The 19,542-nt window shown below is 41.2% G+C and overlaps 1 protein-coding gene across 1 annotated transcript; it reads left to right on the top strand.

Moving 5' to 3' along the window:
- The first annotated feature begins 14,460 nt into the window (after nt 1-14,460).
- LOC127579656 (immunoglobulin lambda-1 light chain-like) lies at nt 14,461-17,907 on the top strand. Its single transcript, XM_052032585.1, has 3 exons — nt 14,461-14,576; nt 14,698-15,045; nt 17,216-17,907. Exons 1-3 carry the CDS (start codon nt 14,528-14,530, stop codon nt 17,536-17,538), a joined length of 720 nt encoding a protein of 239 aa, XP_051888545.1. The 5' UTR covers nt 14,461-14,527; the 3' UTR covers nt 17,539-17,907.
- The last annotated feature ends 1,635 nt before the right edge of the window (nt 17,908-19,542 follow it).

A 19,542-nucleotide genomic window follows, 5' to 3' on the forward strand; every position in this document is an offset into this window, starting at 1 on the left:
TTCCCATCCCCCTGCCAAACTAGTTTAAACCCTCTCCAACAGTTCTAGCAAACCTGCCCGCAGGAATACTGGTCCCCCTACAGTTCAGGTGTAACCCGTCCCTTTTGTACAGGTCATACCTTCCCCAGAAGAGATTTCAATGATCAACAAATTTGAAACTCTTCCCCCTGCACCAATTTCTCAGCCACGCATTCATCTGCCAAATCATTCTATTCTTAACCTCACTGGTACGTGGTGCTGGCACCGTTCCAGAGATTACTGCCCTTGAGGTCCTGCTTTTCAGCTTCCTACCTAACTCCCTAAATTCCCTCTTCAGGACCTCATCCTTTTTCCTACCGATGTCATTGGTACCAATATGTACCACGACCTCTGGCTGTTCACCCTCCCCCTTCAGAATGCTGTGGACCCGATCCGAGATGTCCTGACCCTGGCACCAAGGAGGCAACATACCATCCGGGAGTCTCTTTCACGTCCATAGAATCTCCTGTCTGCCCCCGCCTTACTATGGAATCCCCTATCACTACAGCTCTCCTCTTCTCCCCAATTCCCTTCTGCACCACACAACCAGGCTCAGTGCCAGAGAGCTGGTCACTGCGGCTTTCCTCTGGTAGGGCGTCCCCCCCCCCCCCAAGCAGTATCCAAAGCGGTATACCTGTCATTGAGGGGAACGGCTACAGAGGTACTCTGCACTGTCTGCCTATTCTCCGTCCTTCTCCTGACAGTCACCCAGCTACCTGCCTCCTGCAGCCTCGAAGTGACTGCCTCCCTGTAGCTCTTGTCTATGTACTCCTCGGTATCGTGTAGGAACCGAAGGTCATCCAGCTGCAGCTCCAGTTCCCTAACACGGTCTGTTAGGAGCTGCAGCTGTACGCACCTCGTGCAGATGTAGTTATCAGGAAGACTGGATGTCTCCCAGAACTCCCACATCTCACAAGCTGAACACCTCACTGACCCTGGAACCACTCTCACTACACTGCACTACAGGGAACACTAAGTCAAAGAAAGTAAGAAAGATACTTACCTTCGCCTCTTCTCGCAGAAGCCTCTTGAACCAAAGCCTCAGCTCCCCACTCCAACACTGGCCACTCACACAATAGCCGCTCCCAAAATGGCCGCTCCGCTTATACTTGCCTTACCTTTATTTGCTGCTGTTGATAAGCCAATGAGCAGGTATCAATTTGCAAATGTGTCTCGTTTAGACTCTTGCAAGTTGAAATTCGCCAGCTCGGGCACAGAGACTTACCTCTTTTCAAGCGTCTGGCTCCAACTCCCGACTCTGCAAGTGAAACTCACCAGCTCAGTCACAGAGACTCAGCTCCTTACAAGCTTCTCGCTCCAAATCTCGCTCCAACTCCCGACTCTGCAAGTAAAGCTCACCAGCTCAAGCCGTGGAGAACTGGACCCTTTTTCCTTGGATGAAGAGCAGAATTAACATGCACCTTTGCAGAGACTGTGATATTTTTTCTGTGATAAGGGGGATAGGGTGAGGGAGGTAGATTACTTCTACCTGAATCTGACGGTTCATACAGGGATCTCAAACTGCACATGAAACACGGATTTTCAGTCTCTTATGATTCAAATAAACTATCACTGTTATAAAATCCGAATGTTTAGTGCAATGCATTGAGGAGATTGTCCGACACATTCATGCTTTGCAGTCTACTCTATGGGGCTTATATCATTGCCCGCATTCAGTCAAAATGTAGATCGGGGGGGGGGGGTGGGGGCAAGGGCAAATTCCAACTTCACCAGCTCTCGACTCCAGTCAAGCTGCAGCAATTTCTGCTTATTAAGTGTTGCTGTGGCAAGTCATGGCCATCAAGGCAAACACTATCTTACCACAACAATATGCCTCCTTCTACCGTGTCACTGAGTCAAAATCCTGTAACTTCATAAAAGGAAATCGGATCACCATCAGCCTCAATTTGCGTTGATCTTTAAACGCTGACTTGGCACTCATGTCCGCCTGTTTTGGTGATCTACGTATTGCTGACAAGACCAACATCCATTGGCCATTTTTTGACTGAATCTGTTTCTTTTGAACTGATTAGTGGATCCCATGCTACAAGACTACTAGTTATTCCTGTGCTTGTCACTACTACAACTGCATCTGTATAAAAATGATAAATAACATTTTTTCTGTTGTATCCTCCAAACTACTTTTGCCGATTTGATTTTCCAACCTATATAAAGAAAAGGCCCACCGCAGATACTTTTTATAAAGCTTTCCGCCAATTGATCTAATATTTATCTGAAGACTCTTCTGCTTATTTGATTAATACTCTCTTTAATGCGGTCAGGAGGACAACAAAATCCTTCCCCCCTTCCCCCCTCCCCCACCAACCACCACCTCCTAAGTCCTTTATGTTCCTTGTTATACCTGGTCTCCATCCTGCTGCTCCGATTTCCCATACTCCCAGGCCAAGATCACGCCTCACGGCTGTCCTATACTTTTTATTACTGTGGCTTTCACCATTTTGCCTGCCCTTTCTAAATGTAAAGTACCAAGTACAGTAATAGTTAATTCACAGCTTTGGTTACTTTCACAACTACATCTTTATATTTAAAAAACTGGATAAATAAAATCTAGCTCTACTTGCAACATTGGTTGATCTAAGATATTATGAATGCCTTTAGAAAGAACACCTTAATTTTACTTCAAATTTTTGATTTCACTTTATTTACTGACGTGCTTGCCTCAAACGAATATCTCTGAACTTGGTGCCGGGCAGTCAATATAATCTTTGGGATTTCTGGTTACAGTTGCAAGAACAGTTTCTTGTACTCTCCCAAATATTTCCATACCTTCTTTTGTTCCCTGCCCCACACCTGCACGAACACAGCCACATACACAAGTCCACTGGAGGATAAATAATGCTGCAATGGTTATTTGAGCAGATCAGTAAGGCAGAAGCCTCCCAAGAGTCAGAGATGCGTCCAGTTGCAGAAAAGAAATTCGGTCATGATTTGGGAATTTTAAAAAGTAAAAATCTAGTCTAAAGGATGATAATCACATATCCATCAAGTTGTCATGAAGAACATCTGGTTCATTGATACCCTTTATGGGATAAACTCTGCCACTTTACCCAATTGACGGAGAAGTGACCCCAGCCCTATCGTAACGGGGTTGACTCTTAACTGCCCTCTGCTGTACAATAACAACCACAGTAAAATAAAACAGCTACTTCCAAGCCCGGTCAATGTTGCAAGTTCCGCTTCACAATCTTGTAAGGACTGGTGTGTAACTCGATAGAACTCGGCTACATACCGTTCAAGCCAAAAACCTGACCTAATCGCACTCGGAGAACTATATCTTGCAGAATACGTTCCAAACTCCCTCCAACACAATCCGGCAGGGCAGCCGCACCAAAGGGGCCAGTAGAGTAGTGCGCAGGCAGGAGGAGATAGCTCAGTGGACCCCACGAAGTTTCATGATGTCAGTCCAAGCAGAGGCCAGGAAACTTTCCATGATTATCAGCTATCGTTCTCCCTCAGCTTCTTATTCAATGCCTTTCCATGTTGAAAAACCGTTGGATGAAAACATGAAGGTAGCAAAGCCACAGAATGTTTCATGGTTAGGGAAGTTCGATATTCATCACCACGATAAGCTTGCTAGCACCAGTAAAGACCAAGCCGACTGAGTCGTGAAGGACAACTTCCAGATTGTAATTAATAGGTAAACCATCATGAGGGATAAATATATTGGACCTCTGCCTGACCAACATATTCCCTGTATATTCACATATCCATGACAATATTGGTGGATGTGACAAATACACAGTATTTCTGAAGGCAACATGTTGTCCTCACACTAATGACACATTACATCGTGCTGGCTACCACGACAATAACAATTAAAGTAAAAAAAAACAGCTAGTTCAGCCCGGTCAATATTACAAGATCCTATTCACAAACATATGCGGACTGGTCTCTAACTTGATAGAATGGAGCCACGTGCTGTTCAAGCCAAAAGATTCAGAACCGATCTGACAGCCTAAAACTGAGCATGCATGGGGAACTGTGAACCATCATCATCATCACCAATTCTCAACCTATAATCTCGTGGCCTGGCATATCCCTTTCATTAGTAGTGCAACCAAACAGGAGGATCAATCCTGGATTAATGAAAAGTACGGAAAGCTGTGATGGGAACACTGCCAAGCACACATTAAATCTGGTGAAGATGCAATGCCGTGAACTAAACAGCAAAAGCACACAATAAACAGAGGCGACAGATGACAAAGACGCAGTGTCAGATAAAAATTCTGAAATTCTGCCATGTATAGTCATGAATAATGATGGATAATTAAACAGCTGAAGGGAAGAAATCGGTCAAGAGGGAGCTCGGCATGCAAGTGCGATCGACAGGCTGAAATATTCACAAAACTTTCAGGGGGATATGCAGACTGGATGATCCATCTCAGCTTCCTCCTGAGAACATGATTATTTATTAAGCTAGTCTTCAGCCAAGTAGGTTCAATTTGATATGACATGGTATCTAGAAATTGCTGAGAGCAGGAAATGCAGCAGAGGTAATGGTACCAGACCATATCCCGCTCCCCTGCCCCCCACCACCACTCTCTCCCACATTCCCCCCCCCCCCCCCCGTAGTGATAAAACCAAGAAAATATAGCTTTTTAATGACATTCTTGAACTGTTGACAGAGTGGTAACTCTTTGGATGTCAGGAAGAGACATACTTTCCGCAGGATAATAAACATCCTACTTGCATTTGTCATCGCATCATCTATGCGCTTGGCTGAACTAACTTTCTGGTCATTGGACACCTCTGGTATATTGACGGTAGGAGATTCGTCGACGATATTGCCATGAAATATCGAGGCATTTTGTTAGACTATCTCCTATTGTGATTGTTATTGCCGGATACACCTGAAGCATGATAGTTACTTACTACTTACCAGACCAAGCCAAAATGTTGGCAATGATTTGTAGGCAAGGACGGCTTCATTATCTGAAGAGATGAAAATGGAATTAAACGTTGTACAATCAGGATAAACATCCATATTAATCTTGTGATGAAGGAATGGTCATTGGTGAAGAGGCCCAACATGTTGGAGCCCAGGATACTGTTCAATGAACACCTGAGGCAATGGTGTGGATCTAGGGTGGTTGATATCCTCCAACCATAAATGTCTTTTCTTGCGTGAGTTATTATAACCAACCAGTGGGGTGTTTCCCCTTAATTCCTTTCAGCCTTTCTTTGATGCTGCTCTTGGTCAAGTTTTGCCTTGATAATAAAGAATAAACTCTCACCTCTCCTCTGTAATTCAAAACTCTGGGTTATGTTTCAATCAAGGCTGTACTACATTCCCACCTTAATGCTTCGGGTGAATTGCGAGCAAGGGATAGTTGAGTTAGTGTTACTTGATAGTACAGTCAATGAAATCTCCAAATTCTTTGTTGATCATTGAAAGTAAACTTATTGAGCAGTCGCCAGCTATGCTAAATTCTATTATTACCCATTTTAACGTGAATATTGATATATTGCTAAGCATCATTCTCTGGAACATAAAGAGAATACTGTTACGTACCAGCAACAAAAGAAACACACCGAGTCATGTATAAGTGTTAGAAACTATTTTATTAATAACTACTTATGATAATAAGAAAAGAAAAAAATAGAAGTTTTAGAATGTTAAAAATAAAAATGTTAGATATTAAACATTAATCCTTAAGAACCCGAAGTGTGTACGTAGCAATTTCCCAAACTCCTAGTCCAGGAATAGTTCTCAAAGTTCAGTTCAGCAAGCCATAAGGTGAAACGTGAGCAAAGGCTTTTGCAAAACTGTTGACTGAAGAGAAAATGTAGAGATAGAACACAGAGAAATTACGAAATCCAAATGTTCCACGATGGAACCCATACGACGCCTCTGTCACTGATGATTTCCACTGCTTTGTTCTAAAGTATCTGCCACCCCGAAAGGCATTCGAGGCGTGGCCATCCACAGAAATACCTGTTCCCTTCTACAGGTTAACGACAAAGTGGACTCCACCGGATTACTCCACAAATCCATACGTGGATTGTAGTGATAGACACAGTTATTGTTTTTCATCCATCGATACAGAGACCAGCAGGCAGTGTCTCTCTTTCTCCTCTCTCTCTTTCTGACTGAAACAAAATTCAGCACGTCGTTATCTCCTATTGTTGTCCTAATAACGCCCCACACACACACACACACACACACACACACACACACACACACACACACACACACACACACACACACACAACTGTACTATGTCTTAAAGGGACATTCACCAAATAGTAACCTAATCCTTAACAAGACATCTGTGTGCAGAATGTTTCAACATGCCACTTTACGGTTTTCACGTGACTAGAGAATCTGATTAAAACTATTCCACCGTATCCCCTGATGATCCTGAGCAATAACTTACGACCTATTGACTTCCAACATTAGTAAAACGGCGAATGTTATTCCCACTACCACAGTTATATCACAACTAAATTTCTTATCAGCATGTCTTATTTTATGTTTTCAGGTGGCCTTGTTCATCATACAGCAGTCTAAATTTATACCTCGTCTTTCTTGCACTGTTAACAAAACGTGCACACCTGCTTGTATCGGAGAGCACTTCTCAAGACGGCATCAATCAATCATAAGAACTGGCAATGCGTTTAGTCAAGTTCAGATATTTATTGGCCTCGTTGCTGTTTCGAAACAATATTTCCAGTCCCTGCGAAGCCATCAAGCCAATATCGACCCTGAAGGACAAACTTCTATATTGGGTATTCTGTAAGGAGTGAGTAAACCAACATTAGGGATCAATGTGTTTGACCTCAGCTCCCCCAACCTACTCAATGCAGATTCATATGCCCATGACAATATTAGTATAAGTGTCCAACATACAGTCCTTCTGAAAACAAGGTTCTCTCATATCACTAAGAACACCGTCCATTTCGTTGTTTAGCAAATTATTTGTCTAAAATGGGAACTATGCATTACAGATCTGTTAGCGCAAAATAGGGCATCCATGAGGCACTGTCGACCATCGCCATCAGCACCCAATCTCAGTCTGTAATCTCATCGTCCGGTATATACCTCACTCTACAAATACAATCAAACCAGAGGATAAATTATGCTTCATTTAAGGGTACAGAAGGCCATGCCGGAAGCTGAGCAAAGCATATTTGTAAATGTGTTGTATCTGCAACACAGATCTAGAAGCGAACTAAAGAGAAAAATCAAAGAGTAAAGAGAACTGACCAATTACAGAGCAAATGTGTCGGGTAAATGTATTGAAATTCCGGCATATATAGTCATGAATGATGGTAGACTCTGCAACATGTAAGAGGAGGAAATGAATTGTGATGAGGCTTGTAAGTGTTACAGACAGGCAGAAATGTTCACAGCATATGCAGAGCGGATGATTCATCTCAGCTTCTTTTGAAGATTGGAGCCATTATAAAGGCAGTCTTCACCCAATTTGATTTAAAGCGATATGATGTGGTATAAAGAAATTGCTGAGAGCGCAGATACAGCAAAGTTTAGGGGACCAGAAAATATCTTGGCAGTCGCGCTGAAGAGCAGGTCTAGAGCTTGTTGTGACTTTAACCAAGTTGTTCCAGGACAATTACAACATTAGTATCTGCTGGGCAAAGTGGAAAATTGCAAAGGTATTTCCTGCCCTCAAAATGTAGGTCATGTCTATCCTAGCCATTTATTGCCCAATCCGTCTATTCTCATTCATCAACGAAGTAATGGAAGAAAATTAGGAAATACTTCATCATCAATACCCTGTTCCCCAATACCCATTTACAATATCAGCTTGGTTCCTGACCTCATCACATCCTTCGTCCAAACCTGCACCAAAGAGTTGAATTTCAAAGTGCTTTCCTTGACATCAAGGGAGTGTTTGACCAACTGCAGCATCAATAAATTCCGGCAAGAAAAGAATCTCAAGAGAAAACACTCCAATTGCAGAATCATAATGTACAAGTAAGAAGATAGTTTAGCTTGCTGGAGGTTAATCATCTTAAATCCATGACATCACTTCATCCGTTCCTCGGTACACTTCTCCACCGAAGCAATCTTCCTCTACTATCATAAGGTCAAAAGAAGAGAAACATACATACAAACAACCTTATACTGTAAGTTATGACCAGGAATAAGCAAACATATGAGTTTGGACCAGGAATGTGGTCCATCATATATTCCAACTACATATTCCAGATGTCGTTTCATTAATACCCAACAAAACTGAAACATAAAATTGTTACAGTTGTATTCAATTACCCTAGTTATAAAGAAAACCATTAGTTAACTTTTCTATTTACTACAGTATATGTATCCTAGCCTTTTGTAAATAATCTACTGGGACGCCCAGAGCGCTCGGAGAGAAACAGAGCTACACAACCTTTCACTACTTAGAAAAAGTCTTCCCTCTTATATTTTTTCCCTGCCATTTTTGTATTTTCCCACATTATACCTTGTTTGCCAGATCTTTGTCCACTCGCTTAGGCCATGCGTATCACTTTCTGGACTCATTCCGTTTAGTCATAGAACCATACGATTGGTGCCTTTACTCAACTCATTTATATGGATTGCGAAAAAGTTGAGGCTCCAGCACCCACATCTGCGACACATCGGTGGTGTGCCTCACCATCCAGAAACAGACCCATTTAGGCCTACCCTGTTTCCCCGTAGTCAGTCAGACTACGAACCACGGCAATATATTATCTCCAACGTCGTGAGATTTTATTTTCTGCAGTAGTCCTTGATGTGGCACCTTGTCAGATGTCTTTGGAAAACTTAGTACATACCCGGCGCACCTTCCTTTCTCTCACAGTTCATGTTAATTCTTCAAGGAAGTCCAATATATCAGTTAAACATGATACACCTTTCACAAAGCCATGTTGACTTTGCCTGATAACCTGGAATGAATATGCTAAAATCCCTTTAAAATAGCTTCTAACATTTTCTCCGTGACAAATGTTAAACGAGATGAACCATATTTTCCTACCTTCTCATTGCTTTTTCAATAAGAAAGTTAGATTTATTGGTTTCCAATCTGGTGAAGCCATTCGCAAATTAAGGCAATATATATTCTATGGAGTGATCAGCAATGATTGCACGATTTTCAAGTGAAGCAATCCATGTCTGAATGCAGCATGATCTGAATAAACTGTAGACATTATCCGCCAGGTTGCTAGGTATATTTCCAAATATCCCACCATGACCTTTTTTCAGCTTAATATTGAGGATCCAAATAAATACTACCTCGACACAATACTTCACCAATATCAATTGGGATCACCTTGGTGTGACGGGAACAGACGTGGTAGATAAAAGTGCACCTAACAATGCTTTTTGTGCCAGTGCTAGACCCAATCCTAATGAATGAAGCTGGACAAGTGGATGAAGTGTCAATAGGAGAACACTTTGGGGATTGAGCATGACTTGGTAAGCCTCAAAGTAAGCATAGAAAGGGATAACGATATTCTGGGAAGTAAGTGATTGAATTGGAGGAAGGCCGATTTCAATATCATTTTTCAGGACATGGCAAACGTAGACTGTGAGCAGCTACTCGAGGGAAATCTACATTGGGAAGCTGTTAGTCTTCTGCAAATGAATGAGTGAGAGTTCAGGCTCAACACTTTCCGGAAAGGGTGAACGATGAGGTCCAGAGAACCCATGGAGACGAGGGATATCGAGGGTTTAATAAACAAAAGTTGAAGCATCTTTAGTTATAGAACACTGAAAACAAATGAGGCCACTTAGTAGTATAGAGAGTGTAGGGGGTTCATAGCAAAGAAATTCGGAGGGCAAAGGGGGCCACAAAATATCACTGGCAAGAAAGGTTAAGGAAACTCCCAAGGCGTTTTACATTTATATTCAGAGTACTAAAGTAACTAGGAAGAAAGTGGCTTCCGTCAGAGACCAAAGGGGAGAGCTGAGCGTGGAGACAGGGGACGTGAGTAAGGTCTTAAATAAACGGTTTCATCTGTATTCGCTTCGGAGAAAGACATTGCAGTTTTCAGTTGGGTTCGTGAAGGTTTAGAGCATATTAAGATTAAAAAGGAAAAGGTATTTGATGTTTTATCAGGCATAAAGGTGGGTAAATCTCCAAGGTCTAACGAGATCAGTCCCAAGCTGCTAGGGGAGGCAAGGGGTGAGATTGATGGGGTCCACGTGGATATATTCAAATCCTCGGTGATGACAGAGAAGGTGCGAGGTGACTGGAATACATCAAATGATGTACCTGTATCAGGAAGGGCTGCTGGTAAAAGCCAATAATTGTGGGTCAGTTTATTGAACGTGGGTAGTTGGGAAATGTTTTTTTTAAAATCAGAAGGGCAGGATTAATCTACACTTGGAAAGGCAGTGATATTCACTGATAGTCAGCACGGATTTGTTGATGGGAGATTCTGTCTGACTAACAGAGTATTATTTGAACAGGTAATATATATGAATGAAGGTCAATGGTGGTTGCACGGACTTCAGTCAGGCGTTTGAAGAGGTCCCCCTTGAAAAGCTAGTGGAAAAGGTTAGAGATCATGGTCCCAAGGCAAGTTGATAAATTGGATCAAAAGTCGGTTTGGTAATACGAGATAGAGGATGATGGTCGAAGATTGCTTTTGTGGTTGGAAATCTATGGACAGCTGTGCAACATGGGGATAGGTGCTGCGACCCTTGCTGATTTTTATATGAAATTAATGAATTAGATGTGTATGTCGGAGTTACTACTTGTAAGTTTGTTAATGGCATGAAAAGGGGAAACCCAATATTACAAAACATTCGTTAGGCCACATCTGGAATTTTCTGTGCGGGTCTGGTCACCACACTCGAGAAAGGACGTGCCTGCACTGGAGAAGTTGCACAGGAGACTCTCCAAAATAGGACTAAGGATGGAATGTTTCAGTTATGAGCAGAGAATGTATAGGCTGGTGTTGTTTGCCTTGGAGCAGATGAGGCTGTGGGCGGACATGTGAAGAATACAAAATTAAGAGGGACATAGGTTAGATACGTTTCCTAATCGCAGAAGTGTCTGAAGCGAGAGGATTCCTGATTTAAGATTATTAGTGACAGGTTCAGAGGGGATCTAGGGAAAACTTTTCTCACCCAGAGGGCGGTTGCAATCTGGAACACACTGCCCAAGAAGATAGTGGATGCAGATACTCTCACAACATCTGAATCAACTGGAAAAACAATTGAATTGTCATATCATTATAGGTTACGAACCAAGAGCTAGTAAATGGGATTAATATAGATGGCTAATGGTTCAGATAGACACGATGGGCCGACAGGATTTTTCTGTGTCGTATGACTCCATGACTCTTTATCATTTGGATTCTAAACGTAGTTCAGAGTATGGGTACCTTCGGTGGGTTACATCCCTGCCGACATAGGGAAGGTTTATAGCACCTACCAATCATATACCATTCGGACATCTCAATCCTGGAACGGTGTCTTGATGGGTTTGGGGTTGCAGCGATTCGAGAAGGTATCTCACCACTACTTTCTTAAAAGCGGTGTGGGTGGGGAAATCATGCGGGCTTTGCTCCTGGTGTCCCCATCCTAAAACAAAATAAATATATAAAACGACCTTCAAAAGACTTTTTATCGCCGTGTCTTTGTCAGATCATCAATCATTCCTTCAGCCTTTTCTCCTGTGATGGGGGCAGGGGAACTTTTCGTCAGTACTGGATAGGTTAACGACTGAGGATTCCGCATATTAAAGATCACGTCCTTCTGTCCTTTGATCTTTATCTGAAATTGCACTACTACATAACCTACGGGGACTGATTGCTTCTCGGTCAGGCTGTCCTGATGACTCTCCTCTTATCTGGTGTATCCAAATGTGTACAGTTTGATTCAACTCAGCACGTTGGAAGCAAAACTACTAACGTCAGAGAAGCACGATTGCTTGGGACGCATTGAATTCCCTTTGTTCTTAATCTTTTGCTGCAATACGTCGTTTGCCCTGCTACAACACTATAAAAACATATTTAAATACATAATCATATTTATTTTACAGAATTTTCAGATTCATTTCATATTTCACTTCCATTAAGTTGTTAATTTGAAAAAAAAAGTATCAGCAAGTTCTATTCTCACCTGATGCAAATATCTGAGTTATCTACGCAGCTTCATTGATTTCTTAACCTAATCTCCCTCACTGTCACACTCCTTGTAAGTCTCACCCCCGCTCTCTTCAACGCATCACTTTAAAATGTCACCTTTTGACTCGTTCCATCTGCCGGTCTGCTCTCTCTCTCTCTCTCGCTCTCTCTCTCTCTCTCTCTCTCTCTCTCTCTCTCTCTCTCTCTCTCTCTCTCTCTCTCTCTCTGTTCATAACCTTAATAATTTTAACATTTAGATCTAAACTAAAGCTATAGCAAAGGCAATATTCTGCGGCGTGTTACTAGATTACTAGATCTGGGATAACATTTCTGCGTTTCTATCTTCTGTTTCTACTTCTACAACCGAAAGATTTATTTAACCTCCTTCAAAGCCAGTGTATCTACTTTCATAAAGCTCTTTGTTCCTGCGACGTATTAAAATTTACCATTCACTCTGTTGCCTTTTCGAATTCTTCCAACTAAAATGAATCACAGCGTCCATCAATGCGTCAAATTTTAATCAGAATCGCGAGCAAGGTCACTATTTCTCACTCATCTCCAATTATCCTTCAGAATGCGCTGGTGAGCTTCCTTCTTGAATCAAAGCAGTATTCTGACGATATGAACTCCATGGTGTTATTGGAGAAGGATTTCCAAGACTTAGGCCAGCAGTCGCAAAATATGACAATATAATTCCCATTCAACGTAGTCTGTGACTAGTATGGCAACTTGAATACAGTGGTCCTCACCATGCACCTTCTTCCCTTATCCTGCTTGATCATGGAGGTGTTGTGCGAATATTCTAGGCAAGCAATTGCTATGCATTTTGTGTATGGCAGACACTGTAGTCACAGTGTATTATTACTTGGAGGGAGTGAATATTTAGAATGGGACGAGTGTCAATCAAGTGGACTACTTTGTCCTGAATTTAGTCGAACTACTTGATTGTTGTAGAAGCTGCATTCAACCAAGCAAGCAGAGACAATTCTCTAATTTGCCCAGTTTATGTTGGAAAAGCCTATATGTGAGGAGATCAGCGGAGAACTGAGCAATGGCATTGTCCATTGGTAATTGGGAGCGCACAGATGTGATGGTAGCTCCTTAAAATTTATTGCTATGTAATCATTTCAGCTGCAATTTTAATGTGCGTTAAATGGAACACAATGATACCAAAATGTTACTGGTTTGTTTACTGTATTCCAACACTGAAAACATTTCAGAAGTACTGGGGAGAAGAAGAATTTCGGGAAAAAAGAGCTTGAGGCGCAGGTGCCTCTTCTTGGCCTGTTTACCGACATCGATATGAGAACGATTTTGAAGTGCGGGTTTTAACTGCCAGGCGCATCGGCGGAAGAGACTATTCTCCTTTGAAAAAATGCCAGCGAAAGCATAAGAGTTACAAGAGTAATATTTTGAAATTATACGAACGTTTTTGCCGTATTTTCTTATTGATAGGATTTACTACTGGTTCACATGTTTATAATATCTTGTAGAGGCAATCCGTAAAGCAAAAGAACGCCAACCTCATAGAGTGATTAGTGCAATATATTAAGTGTGTGTGTGTGTGTGTGTGTGTGTGTGTGTGTGTGTGTGTGTGTGTGTGTGTGTGTAGATATATATATGTATATGTGTGTGTGTGTGTGTAGATATATATATGTATATATATGTGTGTGTGTGTGTGTATGTATGTATATATAGATAGATAGAATGTCAAGTGTAAGGCATGAGTGGTTACATGTAAATATAAATCCATTTATTGAATTAAGTTTGGCAGAGTTTATAGCAAGACATTCTCGGCACCCGCTAAGTTATTTTGATTCACTTTTAATTGCTTATAGCACGCTATAAGCTGGTCGATAAAACACGTTTCTCAAATTTCCTTCACGATTTCACGAATAACGTGAATGATTTAGGTGCTGCCAGTAAGCGTGCTTTCCAAAATTACTGCAAATCCATTACATCAGTTTTGACAGTGATTTTGTAAAATATACAGACAAAATGGTTGGAATTTACTCCTGAACTTACAAATTAATAAATAATTTGCAGTGAATTATTTCTTCACCCGTTGCTCATCAGATACACAATCTTCACTGATGGTGGAAGGTGCGAATCTTCACGAGTTTTAAATAAAATATGCAATTAAAGAGATAAGGAACAAGCCCTGTACATGAAAATATAAATTAAAGTGTGCAGAAATACAAAACTCGAAACTAAATCCATATCTGCCGAAGGGCTTGGAAATAATTTGACACAGGTAGAATTTGGCAACTTCTGATTGGTGTCAAGGTGCATTCTGATTTGACTGATTTGCATAAATAAGGAAGACGCAGTGACTCGTCGTCACACGATTCATAAGCAAGCAAGAGAGAACGTTGAGCAGCCACTTCACCTGGCGCCCTGTGTGAGTTCCACTCAATTAACCACAATGTCTTACTGGGTCCGTATTGTCAGTGCATTGGTGCTTTTTGCAATTTGTGAGTATTTTCCACCGATATTAGATTTAATCTCGAATACTCTTCAATGTTTTTCTCGCACTTCTATGAGTACTCTAACATTAATCTCTGTGCTTTGTTTCTTCCCCCTGAATGTTTCCAGATATAAACGCGGAAGTTACACTGAATCAGCCGCCTTCGAAGTCCACGTCTCCGGGACAGAACGTACAAATACCCTGCACCATGTCTGGTGGCAGTTTAGGAAGTAGCAATGTTTACTGGTACCAGCAGATTTCCGGAAAAGCGCCTCGGTATCTATTCTACCATTATTCCGGCAGTACCCCTTCCAGAGGCACTGGAGTTCCAGACCGTTTCTCCGGCTCAGTGTCAGGCAACACTGCAACATTCACAATATCGAACGTCCAGTCGGAGGACGCTGCGGACTATTACTGTGCCATGTGGAGCAGTAACGTTTACATATTCGGCAAAGGAACGAAACTGGGTATTGGCAGTAAGTAAAATACCTTCAATCCAATGCGCTGTGGCTCCTTGTTACTTCCGTGCACAATAATTAGTTTTGTGTCGTTTAATGGTTGGTTCTAAACAAATGTTTTTTAAAACTGATATTTTCCAAACGCCCAACCACCATCGAGCCTCCTTTGACAAATTAGTTGACATAACGTCACCGAAGCGCAAAATGCTTGTCCAACATGTGTTTTTCTTTATTTGTCCTGACTTTTCAGACGATGAATTAACTTTTCCCATACCAGAATAAGAATTAGTCCGATCTGTATGCGATGAGTATAACTTGAATTCCCGCTTTTGATTGCATCCATGATTCTGTTGGTAGATGCATCTGCGATGATAACACCACTTTGTGTTAATGCCCATCGCAAACCAGAAGATAGCTGACAGCCATCAGTCACTGGATTCTGGGTAGTTTTCTTAAAATCATGAACATGTATATATGAAAAAAGCAAATTCTTCAATACTATAGGTTGCAATCCAATAACCTGTAAGCTATCTAAAGCTGCAAAATTAACTGGTTATTGTCCGTCGCGCTGAGCTGTTTTATATGAATTTTAAAAAACCTTTATTAATCATGAGCACAAAATTGGAACTTCCGTAACAATTCATGAGATTTCATTTCATTTTCCCTGACGTGATGTTTGATATTAAGATATTTTGTGTGTCCTCACATTTTCCCTAAAATAACGGCATAGCAGAGCTTCTTACAATATTTGCCGCCTGTGTCGTGGATGGTGATACACATGGTAGTTAATGGGAATTTCTGTAGGTACCTGGAGAAACAGAAAGAATGACAAAACGAAAGGATCAATTAGCCGATCAATTATAGTGAACCTCTTGAGATGTCCCTCAGAAGAACAACTGCGAGCTTTAACATTGCCGTATTTATAGTTTTAAAAAGTTTAAATACCATTTTGAACAGTTTAATGTTTTTAAAGAACCGCGAAAGGGTGTCATAGGATTCCTTGAGAGCTTTGCTGTATCAGAATCAAATTTGAACCTGAATATATTCTGAAGCAAACTTTCGCCAGTTGCAAACCATAACGCGCTTGGAAGAGTCGCCCCCAATTATTATGAGCAAATGCTTCAGTTTTTATGTTTTCAACTGTTTGCTTAATTATTTCTCTCCTACTTCTGAACGTCAATGTGCGCAAACATTACGCACTGTCTTTTTCTGCTAATTGTGACATTGAAATTCTTTTGTAATTTTAAATTGTGATGCCTGTGGGTTACCTGCAAAATTAAAGCTTCGTTGCATTTTGCAGCGTAGGGAAAATGGAATCGCAAGGCAGCGAATATTTCAACTTTCCACGACGAATGACATGAATTGTGCAAGTAAACTATGCGTTGAACCATTGTCTGAACCATATCAGATAAATAGTTTTATTCCCTCCAACTACAATATATTTGCCACTAAGGTCGTAAACATTGTAAGAAACTGGTTTTCTCGGCAGGGAGTGAAAGGAGAAATATTCACTGTCCCACTCCATAGATCTGATCTGAACTGTTTGCTTCAAGAGGCAGAATAAGATTTTGAAAACAAAGCGGAAACCTCTCAATATCAATGTTAAACTTTCCAAAAACGATTTAAAATGCAGACAATCTTTAAATTTAATTTCGCCACTAAACAAGCTCTGTAAGCAAATGGCTAAGACGCATCAAATACACGTATCCTTTTTAAGCAAAGTATTAATTACATTGAGGTCTCTGGTCTTGATAGCTGACAGTTGAATTATGGGAAGGTATCGAAGGTTGAAGAAAGGGCAAGGGAGGTTTAGGCGCCAATGAAAACCATAATTGACAATTAGGTAATACTCAGGAATGTTACTTAAACTGAAGCCAATGGATACAATACTTTGGAGATCGGTGAAAAACGCTGCTGAAATAATTCGTTTTACGCCACTGCACATTTTGTGCCCCAATGTCATAACCACCAATTATTCATCGTGTATTTCAGTTGGAAAATATTTCATGTGCCCAATTTAACAGATTGAAACAGGTAGAGGGAAAATAAATATTTATTCATTAAAATGAATGGATCCATGTGATACCAAATGCATTTTGAACAAAGAATACGTTTTAACCAAAACCAAAACGCAAGGCCAAAACAAATATCCTCAACCCCTACTAAACTGTGGCCTTATTTTAAACAGATCCTCGGCCACCTGCTGTCTCCGTCCTCCGTCCTTCAGCGGAAGAAATCACGGGAAAGGGTACTGCCACCCTGGTGTGTTTGGTCAGCGGGTTTAATCCGGGCGCTGTGGACATTGAGTGGACTGTGGACGGCAGTGCGAGGAAGAATGGAGTTGAGACCAGCCGGATCCAGCAGGAGACGGACAACACGTTCAGTGCGAGCAGCTACCTGACTCTGCCAGCCTCAGTCTGGAACTCACACGAGCTTTACTCCTGTGTGGTGAAACACGAGACTCAGGCAAACCCGTTTCAGACGAACATCGCGAGATCCAGCTGTAACTAAAATACTGAAAGTCTACTTAATCAATATGAGAAAGTTATTTTCCGTCTTTTTCTTCATTTTGAAAAATTTGATTAAAAATTATTCTTTTTTGAAGATTGGCATTTGCAGTCAAAATTAGTCATTTATGTTTTGCCAGTTTCAAACTTAATTCCATTAAACCGTATCATTATTGATTGAAACTCCAATGTTAATTAGTCTCTGTTAAATGCATCGCCAAATGTTCATCAAAAGACACTGGTCTGAAGATTGCATTCTTGATTCTTGCTTACTGCTAATGATTTCGAATACAACTATCGAATAAAATTAATGATCCAATCTGAAGTGCAATACATTTACATGACTTTTATTTCTAAAGCACAATAAATCAAATGTATAATTTAAATCTGCCTTTATGTCTTTTGACTTTATGGGGAAAAAAACAGCAAGAAAGTGTGCGTGTTGTTATTTAAAAACTGGTGTTCCGATGAGATCGTTCACGCACCCACATGTACGCGCGCACAAGGGCACACACAGACACACAATGGCGCGCTCATGTGGAAACATTCATTGGAGGATGGTTGACTGATGGGTGCGGGCGATCTGTTGAAGTCTTGTTGCCGTTATATAGGGCGATACCACAATTAGGTTTGGTTTCCTCGCCTAATGGGGGGAGGGGGCGGGGGAGGCCTGCACACCTTAGATGGTTTAATTTTTTTTCAGAATAAATCTACACTCATATCAATGAACATATCGGGCCTATAGTCTATGGCGTTTCGAATAATGGGAGGGGATATCACTGATGTATATAAAATTCTTTGTGCGCTTGGCAGCATAGATGCCGAGACTGTTTCCCCTGGTTTGTGTGTGGAGAGCTGAAGGTTGCGGTGTTCAGACAAAGGGTTTGGGTATTTAGGACTGAAAACGAGAATGTTCTTCTGTCGATGCAACTTTAATCTTTGGTCTCTTTACTTTGTCGATGCTCAAGTAGATTGCGATTGAAAGACCTTTAAGTGATTCAAGGGATTTGGGAAGGTGGCGGGAGACCGGAGTCCTCGTGTAGACCTGGTCAACCTACTCTTATTCTTATTCCTTCTTGTGTTCCCAACCTAAACTTGGTCAAAAGTATAACATGGTAATAGTCATTTTAATTAATCTCAATTTCATCTCCAGAGTTTAAACTGAAGGGACATTGATATTTTCTGCCCCAGAAGAGTGAAAAATTAACTGTGGTTACGAAGCCATATCATTTTCAGTTCCAGTGAAATACATCAGCTGTTCATAACCACCTGAGGACAAATTGGAACTCTAGCTGCTAGCGTTTACAAGCGTCCAAAAATGTGTATAGTTATCTACAACATGAATGGTTGTACAGTTATAAACAGAATCTAGGTGGCACACGGGAATCATAAAGTAAAACAATGGAACAACGGAGTACCAATTAATTTGTGTCATTTCTTTTCTGCTTCTAGTAATTGTGGCGACCCGCTGAGTTGCTCCAACAGTTTGGTTGTTTTTTTTGCTCCATCTAATTTCCCTTAATGTATAAATAGCCAGTGGGACATTTCTTGCACATGACCTTAGAGGTGTTTAAATTGGCCAAAAATGGCTAAGTTGTGATCACCAGAATTATAGATTCAGAGAAAGAATTGATGTTCCATTGAATCATAGAAAAATTAGCACACAAAATGAAGGGCCATTCAATCCCAGGAATGAAGTGCTTAACCTATGAGGAGCGTTTGATATTTCTGGGCCAATACTCGATGGAGTTCAGAAGGATGACGGGAGATCTCATTGAAACCTACTGAATACTGAAATTCCTGGCCGGACTGGACATTGGAGAGGATTGTTTTCAATAGTGGAAGAGTCCAGGATCCAAGGACACAGCCTCAAAATAAAGGGATATCTCTTTAAAGCTGAGATAATAACGACTTTCTTCAGCAAGAGGGTGGTGAATCTTTGGAAATAATTGCCACAGAGGGCTGTGGATGCCAACTCATCGCGTATATTTAAGGCAGAGATTGATAG

Source organism: Pristis pectinata, chromosome 17, assembly GCF_009764475.1.
Source record: "Pristis pectinata isolate sPriPec2 chromosome 17, sPriPec2.1.pri, whole genome shotgun sequence".
Classification (NCBI taxonomy): domain Eukaryota; kingdom Metazoa; phylum Chordata; class Chondrichthyes; order Rhinopristiformes; family Pristidae; genus Pristis; species Pristis pectinata.

Coding starts and splice junctions, on each gene's coding strand:
- LOC127579656 (XM_052032585.1), top strand. CDS start 14,528: ATGTCTTACTGGGTCCGTATTGTCAGTGCATTGGTGCTTTTTGCAATT. Junction 14,577..14,697: donor ATTGGTGCTTTTTGCAATTT/GTGAGTATTTTC, acceptor GAATGTTTCCAG/ATATAAACGCGGAAGTTACA. Junction 15,046..17,215: donor AACGAAACTGGGTATTGGCA/GTAAGTAAAATA, acceptor TATTTTAAACAG/ATCCTCGGCCACCTGCTGTC.